The 11,163-nt window shown below is 57.0% G+C and overlaps 1 protein-coding gene across 20 annotated transcripts in view; it reads left to right on the plus strand.

The window, feature by feature from the left end:
* RBFOX3 (RNA binding fox-1 homolog 3) overlaps positions 1-11,163 on the plus strand; it is a 408,389-nt gene that overhangs the window by 383,349 nt on the left and 13,877 nt on the right. For 16 of the 20 annotated variants that reach the window (XM_075071916.1, XM_075071917.1, XM_075071923.1 and 13 more), the window contains 3 exons: positions 3,509-3,646; positions 8,686-8,739; positions 9,749-9,841. In XM_075071916.1, coding sequence (XP_074928017.1) covers positions 3,509-3,646; positions 8,686-8,739; positions 9,749-9,841 — 285 coding nt within the window. The remainder of the gene's footprint in view (positions 1-3,508; positions 3,647-8,685; positions 8,740-9,748; positions 9,842-11,163) is intronic. The other 4 variants (XM_032799129.2, XM_032799132.2, XM_032799135.2 and 1 more) reach the window with 2 other exon arrangements.

Consider the following 11,163-nt stretch of genomic DNA (forward strand, 5'->3'; position numbering starts at 1 on the left):
CACTTTTTTTTTTTTCCCTTATCCCCCACAAAATTGGGACCACGTCCATGTCATAGTTCCTGCAGGAGGCAGGCTCCCACCTCAGGAGCTTGGCGTTGGCTTCCTTTCATCTGTTGGCCGCCAGGTCAGGGAGAGGGTCGTTGTAACGGTGAAGTTGTCGCACCAAAGAATATGGCTTAGCTTCTTACAGGCCCACACCACGCCAGGCATTCCTTTTCGGGCAGGGCCCGCGTTAGTTTTTGCTCCTTGAGCGGTAGCAGCTTCTGCTCAGGTACACGAATGGGTGTCTCTCCCCCTTTTCATCCGTCTGCAATTACACCGCCCCCAGTTCCTGTGTCTGAGTTCGTCGCGTGAACACCATAAAGGGCTTGTCAAAAATCTGGATTTCGCCAGAACTGGGCCACGAACCAGAGCCTCTTCAGCGCCCGGAAAAACGCCTCCTGGCACTGCTCGGGTCCAGCATCACCTTGTCTGGGCTTCCCCTTCTTGCACAGTCAGTGATGGGGGCGGCTTATGGCGCTTAAAGTGGCAACAAACCTTCGATAGTACCCCACCATCCAATAATGGCCTGGACCTGCTTTTTGGATTTGGGGGGAGGCAGGCAGTCTCTGATCACCTCCACCTTGGCTTGGTCCGGGCTTCAGGCAGCCACTCCCCACCCGCATGCGCCCAGGTAAGATACTTCAGCCATCCCACCTTTGCACCTCTCAGCCCTTTACGGTTACACCCAGCCTTCGGGAGGTCAGCCGGCACTTTTAACCTGGGGCACCATGGTCCTCCCCAGGTCTGCTGAAAACGCAGATGTCGTCAACATATGCCACGGCAAACTCTCCATACCCCTCGCTCAGTAGCTGATCCACAGGCAGCTAAAGGATGCCGAGCGCTCCTGAGGCAAAGGCAGGTCAGAAACTCAGTATAGAGCCCACAGAGGTGACAATAACAGGCCGATTCAGACCTGCAATCTGCGATCCAGCGGCACTTGCCAGTATAGCCCTTTCGGATAAGATCCATGGATGTGAACGGTACCGAGCACCTCCCAGCTGTCTAGGACTCGTACAGGCCTGGCATGGGTAGGATCAGCATACGTGATGCATTGAGCTTTCATTAGTCCACACAGACCGAATGACCCATCCCGTCTGGGACCAGCCCCACTGGGGAGGCCCAGTGCTGGAAGACGGCTGATCACCCCCAAAGCCAGCATGCTCCCTGACCTCTTCTTTCCTAGTCTTACTGGGCAGCTTTTACCAGTGACCCAAAAGAGGGAGCATCTTATAGGGATGTGACCAGTCTCCACCCTGTGGACAGTAAATTAGTGCGCTCCAGTCTGAGTTGCTTACAAACAGCTGTCATATAGATCGCAGCACCCCCTCTTGATCTCAGCATGCTGGGCCCGGATCAGCTGATCAGAGGAGGGAATGGCCTCCAGGGACGGGGGGAATCCCGCTTCTGTCCCAGGGAATAATCACTAAAGGGTCATTCTCCCTGCCTCCTTCCAATCGTCCCACCACGGCCAACACCACATCCTCTTCCATAGTATGGCTTCATCATATTCACATGGTACACCCGGCCGTGATGTGCCTGTTAGACAGCTCCACCACATAGTTACCTCATTCAGTTGCATCCTCTCTCTCAACCTGATAGCGGACGCGTTGTCCCGGAGAGGGGGTCCTGAACTTCCCCAGGTCACTGGGCAGAGTGACCCCGCTCAGTTCAGTTCCGAAGGGGGGAGAGATGTGATGGAGTAGGGGCTGTCTGTGTGGGGGATGGGAGAGCAGGGGAGGACTTTAGGTGAGGGACAGGACCTAGGCCAGTAACCTGAGCCAGGCAAGGGGGGAGGGGTGCCAGCACCTTTTGCCTGGGAAGCTGGACAAAGGAAGGGGCCGGCTGTAGGGGAGTTAGTTCAGTTTGGGTTTGGGGCTGGGTGGTGGGAGTTCAGGGTATCCTAGCTGGGATCCAAGCACCCTGAACCCCCAGAAGGACTCAGTGGAGGGGTCCTGACTGTGCCTGCCAGCTCTGCTGTAACCTGTGTTCCTGTTGTCCAATAAACCTTCTGTTTTACTGGCTGGCTAAAAGTCACTGTGGGTTCCAGGAAGAGGGGTGCAGGGCCGGACTTCCCCATACTCCGTGACAACACTCACTGCACAGGCACGCTGCACACGCACACCCTCGTTCACACCCACTGCACAAGCAAGTTCATCCATGCTCATGCTGCACACACACATGCTCGTCCACACTCACTCCACAGGCACACTCGTCCATGCTCACGCTGCACACACACATGCTCATCCACACTGCACAGGCACAGTCGTCCACACGCAGCACGCTCATCCACACTCACTGCACAGGCATGCTTGTCCGTGCTCACGCTACAAACGCACATGCTCATCCACACTCACTGCACAGGCACGCTTATCCATGCACACTGCGCCTGCACACGTTCATCCACACTCACTACACAGGCACGCTTATCCATGCTCATGCTGCGCACGCACACACTTGTCCACACTCACTTCACAGGCACGCTTGTTCATGCATGCTGCGCACGCACACGCTCATCCACACTCACTGCATAGGCACGCTTATCCATGCTCATGCTGTGCACGCACACACTTGTCCACACTCACTTCACAGGCACACTCGTCCATGCATGCTGCGCACGCACATGCTCATCCACACTCATTGCATAGGCACGCTCGTCCATGTTCACGCTGTGCACTGCACGCACACACACACACACACACATCCATGTGCACAGTGCACATGCATGCTACATATGCAAATACTCATTCACACACACACTGCATACGCACACACTTGTCCACGCTCACATTGCGCACACACTCATTTAAACTTATGATGCACACACACACTCATCTGCATTCTGCACATATGCATGCACACTTATCCATGCTGCACATGTGCACACTCTTGCACACACACTGCACATACACGGGCATCCCCACTCACCTTGCACATGCTCTCACACTTGCACACTCACCTCACATAACTCTCTTGCACATACACATGCACACACTTGCACACCCCCCCTTAATTCAATCTATTGGAGCTGTGTTGGTGACAAGCTAGACATGTGCTACCAAAGTGTAAAAGGAGATGGGGCCCAGAGGGGCTATGGGAGAGGGCCATGTACTGTCAGGGCTTTGATCCCTGGGTCCATTTGCCATAGTGCCAGTGCTGACCCGCTGGCAGGCCGCTCTGCAGTGACAGGCCAGCTCTTCTCCCTGGGGTCAGGCACAGCTTCGCCCTGCACTTTTCACAAGATGTCTCCACCCCCGCAGTAGGAGGAGCTCGCTCACCCGCTCTCCCTCGTGCGCCCTGTCTGGGGATCAGACACAGCAGCAGGAAGAGCCTGGCTTAGACCATAATGCCAGGTAGGGGGTTAGTGATGCTGCGTAGGGCCCCTCGGGGGCAGTGGCTGTTGGCGGTGTGTCCCCTTCCCAGCACGAGTGCTGCAGTGGGCTGATGGTTGTGAGGTCCTGTTTTCCAGCAGACAGATGAAGCTGCGCAGACAGAAAGCCAACAGCTGCATTCCTCAGAGAACACGGACAAGCAGCAGCCCAAGAGGTTACACGTCTCCAACATCCCCTTCCGGTTCCGGGATCCAGACCTGCGGCAAATGTTCGGGGTGCGTATGGCCAGCATGTGCACCAGCCCCATCTTCCCCGGTGGGCCCAGGGCCCAGGAAGAGGCAGGGCAGGGGACTTGACAATGCAAACATAGAACTAATGGATCCTCACAGTGTCCAGGTGCTCGCCTTATCTTGCCTCTTGTCTGTATGCCAGGCTGCCCCTTGCCCCATGGCACATCCCAGGCTGCTGCTTCCAGGCAGACTGACTGGGAGCCTCTCATTCTAGCCCGGCAGGTTAGCTGGGCCCCTGGGCGCTGGAGCTCCGGCCCGGCAGGTTAGCGGGGCCCCTGGGCGNATTTGAAATTAGTAATGCATGTTTCGTAGACCTCAGATAATCTGCTGTCAAATATGATTGTTCGATGGATAGCAAATCGTAGGGCCAGCTCTTCTTGTGATGTTTGGCTGCATCTATACAGGAGACCAGAAAGATTCATAATTTCATCACGCTATGAACTTGTAACATGGCTGTTTCAGAGACATTTCGGTAGTGATTGCCTGCTGGAAATGACATGCAGCGCCTGTTGTTTGAGGTCTTTGTTGAACTACATTTGGGTGCAGATGTTTCCAAGAGTGAGGAAACTTGGGGGCTTATTTTCAGAGCTCATGATGCATTGAAAGAGAATGTATTACAAGGAATAGTATGACTCCTGGAGCTCTGTTACTGATTACACCATAAGCAATGAATTTGAAACATGCAGTTTGATTAGACAGTTATGTAAAGTGTGACACAATTTCAGACTGGTTTTATGTTTCTGCATAACTGTACTTGTTATCAATGTTTTGTTTTAAAATGGCCAAAATTATCAGCAAAACTGTTTTGTTTTTTGTTTTTTTAGTGGCTCAATTTTTGGATATGCAAGTGAATTGTCTGGATATTTCCTGTGGGCCTAATACTCTTTCTTACTAACATTTTATTTACATCTATTTACCAAAGAGATACTTAATGTGAGAGTCAAGTTCTATATATCTGCACATTGTTGAAATATCTACTTGGCATCTGCCCCATAGGAGCTGTACTATGAAGAGTGCATGCACGTGTATTTTTTTTTTTTTACGTCAATGTGGTTTTTCACCAAAAATAAAACACCAAACTTACAGAAAATGTGTTTGGGTAAAATGACTTTTTAACCAAAAAACTTAAAATCAAACATCTTAATTTTGAAGAAAAGAAATTAGTCCCTCTACTTTTTTTTTTTACACTCTTCCTTCCCTGCTTTCCCCCTAGAAAAGGTGGAGGGGGAAGGGAGGGGAAGAGGAAAACCAAATTAAAAACCTTGAATTCAAAACATTTTTATAAGTGATGGTTTCATTTTGAATTTTTCTTCTGGGGAAAAGGGGAGGATCCTTGTAATGCTCTTTTTTATTTATTTTAGTTTCAATCTGTTCCTCATGCTGTTCTAAGGATCTTCATTTGAGAATTATCACTGTTACCACATAGCCTGTTTCCATGTCTATTCTGTGCCATTTAAAGTGTTCATAGAATTACATTTCAGCTATTGTCTCTTACCAATTATGATAGCAGCGATTGACAGGGACACTGTGTCTGACAGAGCCTAGGGTGAAATTGTTTTTGAGGCATTCCCTACCACTTGAGTTCATGACAAGCCTTTAGTGCATCAGTGCAAATTACACCTACGTTACTTGGTGACTGCAGAATTACCTTGGAAATAGGTGGTCTGGAGGCAAATAATGTTTCCACTTTATTATATACATTTCTTTCTCAAATAGGTGAAGGCAAAGATTTTCTTTTATGGATTTCTGAAGTATCTTATATAGACAAATATACAACTACAAGGTCATTACACGATGGACTGGTTTATTCAGAATAAAGCCAATGGTGCAAACAAGAAGTTTGTTTCTTTCAAAGTGATCATATTGTAATTGATCTTTTTTTTTTTTTTTGCATTGCTGCAGCAGACGCAACGCTCAATCCACACTTCAACTGCATAGGCAGCTATTCCATGCTCATGCTGTGCAACGCACACACTATGGTCACACTTACTTCACAGGCACACTACGTCCATGCTGCCTGCGACACGGACCATGCTCCTCCACATCGATTACATTAGCCACGCTCGTCCATGTTCAACGCTGTGCTTGCACAGCACACACACACACACACATCCATGTCACAGTGCAATGCATGCTACACCTATGCAAAAATAATCATTCACACACACACTGCATACGCACCACTTGTCCCGTCACATTTGCGCCACACTTCATTTTAAATTATGATGACACACACACTATCTGCATTACTGCACAGTATGCATGCACACTATATTCCATGCTGCACTGTGCACCACTCTGTGACACACATGCACATACCGGATCCCCACTCACCTTGCAATGCTCTCACACTGCACACCACCTCACATAACTCTCTTGCAACATAACATGACACACTTGCACACCCCCTTACTTCATCTATTGGAGCTGTGTTGAGTGGACAAGCTAGACATGTGCTACCCAAAGTTAAGGAGATGGGACCGGGGGCTTGGAGGAGGGCCATGTACTGTCAAGGGCTTTTGATCCTGGATTTAGCCATAGTGCCAGGATGACCCGTGGCAGGCCGCTCTGCAGTGGACGGGCAGCTCTTCTCCCTGGGGTCGGACAGTATCCCCTGCACTATTTCACAAGATAGTACTCCACCCCGCGTGGAGGAGGCTCGCTCACCCGCTCTCCCTCGTCGCGCCTGTCTGGGATCAGACACCAGCAGCAGAGAGCACTGCTTAGTGACCATAATTGCAGGTAGGGGTTAGTGATGGTGCGTAGGGGCCCTCGGGTGGCGGGCATGTGGTGCTGGTTTGGCGGTGTGTCCCTCCCAGCACGAGTGCTGCAGATGGGCTGATGGTTTGTGAGGTTCCTGTTTCCAGCAGAACATGAGCTTGCGCAGACAGAAAGCAACAGCATGCATTCTCGAGAACCTAGAGACAGCGAGCAGCCCAGAGGTTACACGATCTCCAACATCCCTTTTCGGTTCGGGATCCAGACCTGCGGCAATCGTTCGGGTGCGTTGCCGCATGTGCACCCAGCCCTCTTCCCCAGGGGGCCAGGCCCGGAAGAGGCGGGCAGGAGCTTTGCAATGTCAAACATAGAACGTAATGATTCCTCACGTGTCCAGTGCTCGCGCTTCTCTTGCCTTTGTCTGATTGCAGGGTGCCCTTGCCCATTGGAACAATCCCAGGCTGTGCTTCAGGCGGACTGACTGGGCAGCAGGAGCTCTCTTCTAGACCCGCAGGTTAGCTGGGCACCTGGCGCTGGAGTCGTCCCGGGGGCGGTTAGACGGGGCCCTGGGCGGACTGGAGCATCCGGCCGGCAGGGTGCGGTTAGCTGGGCCCCGGGCTCTGAGCGGCCCGGCAGGTTAGCTGAGGCCCTGGGCGCTGGAGCAGAGTCGGCCCGGAGCGTTAGCGGGGGCCCCGGCTCGGAAGAGCTCGGCCGGCGGTTGCTGGGACCCTGGCGCTGGAGACTCCGGTCCCGGCGTTAGCGGGGCCCCGGTCTTCTGGAGCTCCGTCCGGCAGGTGCCTGGGCCCGGGCTCTGGAGCTGGCCGGCAGAGTCTAGCGGGGCCCGGCCGTGGAGCTCCGGGCCCGGCAGGTTCACGCTGGGCCCCCGGGCTCTGGAGCTCCGGCCCGCAGGTATTTTAGCGGGTAGGATGGCCCCTGGGCTCTGGAGTCCGGCCCGGCAGCGTTAGCTGTGGGCCCTGGGCGCTGGAGTCCGGCCCGGACAGGTTAGCCGAGGGCCTGGGCTCTGGAAGCTCCGGACCGGCAGGTTAGCTGCCCCGGGTCTGGAGTCCGGCCGCAGATAGCGATGGCCCCGGGCTGGAGCTCCGGCGGTCAGAGTTAGCGGGGCCCCCGGCTCTGAGCTCCGGCCCGGCAGGTTAGCTGGGGCCCCTGGGCGCTGGGGCTCCGGCCCGGCAGGTTAGCGGGGCCCCTGGGCTTGGAGCCGGCCGCAGGTTAGCTGGAGCCACTGAGGCGCTGGGAGCTCCGGGCCCGGCAGTTGTTAGCCGGCCCTGGATCTGGGAGCTCGCGGCCCGGCAGGTTAGCTGGCCCGGGCTCTGTAGCTCCGGGCCGGAGGTTAGCGGGGCCCCTGGGCGCTGGAGATCCGGCCGGCAGGTTGTGAGGGCCCTTGGGTCTGGAGCTCCAGGCCGGCAGGTTAGCTGGGCCCCTGGGGCTCTGGAAGCCTCCGGACGCAGTTAGCTGGGGACCCTGGGCGCAGGGTACGGCCCGCAGGTTAGCGGGACCTGGAGCGCGGGGAGCTCCGGCCCGCGTTAGGCGGTGGTGCCCTCTGGGCGGCTGGAGCAGCTCCGGCCCGGACAGGTTAGCTGGGCCTGGGCGTGGAGCTCCGGCCGGAAGAGTTAGCGGGGCCCACACGGGCTCTGGAGCTCCTACCCGGCAGAGTTAGCGGGAGCCCCCGGGCTTTGGAGCTCCGGACCGGCAGGTTAAGGGGGCCCCCGGGCTCTAGGGCTCCGAGCGCGGCAGGGTTAGCTGGGCCCTGGGCTCTGGAGCTCCGGACCCGGGAGGTATGCGGGGCCCCTGGGCGCTGGAGCTGCCGGGCCCGGCAGTTTAAGCTGGGCCCCCCGGGCTTCTGGAGCTCCGGCCGGCAGGTTATTAGCTGGCGGCCCCTGGCGTGGGCTTCCGGGCCCGGCAGGTATAGCTGGTGGACCTGGGCTCTAGGAGCTCCGACCCGGCAGGTTAGCGGGGCCCCCGGGCTCTGGAGCTCCGGCCCGGCAGGTTAGCTGGGCCCCTGGGCTCTGGAGCTCCGGCCCGGCAGGTTAGCTGGGGACCCTGGGCTCTGGAGCTCCGGCCCGGCAGGTTAGCTGGGGACCCTGGCTTCTGGAGTTCTGGCCCGGCAGGTTAGCGGGGCCCCCGAGCTCTCCTCGAAGGTTGCACAGCAGAGAATTAAGCTGGCAGTCATGTTGCTTGGGGCTTCACTCAGCCTGTGTGAACATGGCCAGTGCTGTGCAGGCTGGGACCCTGGCTGCTCTGCTGGTGGGAGCTTGCTGTTCTCACCCCTCTGCTCTCTCTGATTGCAGCAATTCGGGAAGATCCTCGACGTGGAGATTATTTTCAATGAGCGGGGCTCCAAGGTGGGTGCTGCCTGAGGCCGGCATCATTACAGCAGCCCCAGGAGCAGGCCAGGCTGACCTGTGACGTGCATTTCTCCTGGCAAAGGCTCCACTCAGGGAGGGGCTCAGGGGCTCGTCTTCCCTGCTCTTCCTGACTCGCTCCTGTCCTGCCCCAGCTGTCTGTGTGCTGCTGCTTCTTTCTCTTGCTCCCTCCCCCTCTGCAGCCAGGGGCCCTGCCCCTCACTCCATCCCCCTGCCTCTCGCCTGCACTCAGGTGCCTCCCCACTGGCAACGGCTCAAACATAGCAATGGGGACAAAGGGTACTGGCCTAATGCCAGCCCATTAGCAGAGGGGAGCAGCCACTGTTCACCCTCATCTGAGCAGAAGGGATTTCACTGAGGGGTGGGTCGGTCCCCCCATCCCACGCCGAGGGGGAGGGTCGGCCCCCTGTCCCACGCCGGGGGGGGGGTTGGCCCCCCCGTCCCACGCCGAGGTGGGTGGCTTGGTCCCCCTGTCCCACAGAGGGGAGGATGGCTCGGTCCCCCTGTCCCATGGAGAGGGGGGTGGCTCGGTCCCCCCGTCCCACGTTGAGGCGGGTGGCTGGGTCCCCCTGTCCCAAGCCAAGGAGGGTGTCTCGGTCCCCCCGTCCCACGCCGAGGGGGTTGGCTCGGTCCCCCTGTCCCACGCCAAAGCGGGTGGCTGGGTCCCCCCATCCCATGCCGAGGAGGGTGTCTCGGTCTCCCCGTCCCACGCTGAGGGGGTTGGCTCAGTCCCCTCGTCCCACACTAGTACAGGGCAGCCCATGTGCTTGTGCATGTAGGTGTTTCTGTTGGATCTTCTCTGACTCTCTGTTCCCCTCTCCCCATGTACTGGGGTGATTTGGGGGTGCTCTCCATGCAGGACCTGGCCCTGAAGCACACTGCCTGAGCCTCCTGTGCCAGCTCTCCTGATTCACCTGCTCTCTCTGTCCCCATTCCCCTTCTCTCTCGCTCTTGCTCTCTCCCTCCCCCCTTTCTCCTCTGCTCACAGGGTTTTGGGTTTGTAACTTTTGAAACTAGCACAGATGCCGACCGGGCACGAGAGAAGCTGAATGGCACAATCGTAGAGGGACGGAAAATTGAGGTGCTCAGATAAGTGTGACTGCCATTGCCTGCTCTGTGTCGTCCATGCGGGTGCCAGGGCCTCCCCTGCCCCCAGGCTGCTCGCCCTGCACATGCCCTGCCCGGGGACTGCGGGAGTCCAGTCATGTCGCATGCCTTGTGCGGTCACCTCTGCTTTCACCTGTCCTGCTCCTTTGAGCCACCCAGAGAGAGGGATCCTGGCGTCTGGCACAGAGAGAAATCCAGGCCCTGCCCAGGGACCATGGAGAGGTTCAGCAGGGGAGTGGGTTTTGCTGGCTTCCTCCCTTCTCTGTGCCTGCTCAGCCCAGCATTAACTGCTGCCTATCCACTGGCCATGCCGGAGTCTGGCCCAGAGCGGAGTCCCCATCATGCATGTTCTCCTTGTGGTGCTGATGGTGGAATGTTTGCGGAGTGCCAGTGCATGTCCCTGGCCAGGCTGCATTGCATTGGGGCTAGGAGGAGAGCTTACCACCTGAAGCAAATGGCACGGGAGCAGGAGGGCAGGTGAGGGCTGGACCTCAGGGAGCTCTGGGGGCAGTTGGAGGGAGTGCTGAAGGCCAGCAGCTCTGGGGAGCACAGCTCCCCCTTGAGAAGTTCACCAGTGAACTGAGCATGAGGGTCAGTCTGGGCTCCCTTTCATGCTCCCCTCCCAGGGATTGTTCATCAGCACCAAAGAGCAGCCAGTCAGCTCCATTAGCTCTGGGAGCTGCAGGACAGGACAGAGGGACGCGGGCAGTGCAGGGGAGGAAGGGGGTAGGTCTGAGATAGCAGAGATGCCACAGGTCAGCAGTGAGGAGTCAACACTACAAAAGTGGCAGAGTGGGAGATGCTGTGGGGGAAAACTGAACAGCATCAGCAGAGCTGGGGGGAGCCCAGGATAGGTGTAACTGGGGATCTGCGGGTGGGGATTGAGGGGCACTGGCAGCTGCGGGGAGCCCAGGACGGGTTTAACTGGGGATCTGCAGGTGGGGATGGAGGGGCACTGACAGCTGCGAGGAGCCCAGGATGAGTATAACTGGGGATCTGCGGGTGGGGATTGAGGGGCACTGACAGCTGCGGGGAGCTAGGACGGGTGTAACTAGGGATCTGCGGGTGAGGATTGAGGGGCACTGACAACTGGGGGAGCACAGGACGGGTGTAACTGAGGATCTGCGGGTGGGGATTGAGGGGCACTGACAGCTGCGGGGACCTAGGACGGGTGTAACTGGGGATCTGCGGGTGGAGATTGAGGGGCACTGACAGCTGGGGGGAGCCAGGACGGGTGTAACTGGGGATCTGCGGGTGGAGATTGAGGGGCACTGACAGCTGGGGGGAGCCAGGACG

Source organism: Chelonoidis abingdonii, chromosome 13, assembly GCF_003597395.2.
Source record: "Chelonoidis abingdonii isolate Lonesome George chromosome 13, CheloAbing_2.0, whole genome shotgun sequence".
Taxonomy (NCBI): domain Eukaryota; kingdom Metazoa; phylum Chordata; order Testudines; family Testudinidae; genus Chelonoidis; species Chelonoidis abingdonii.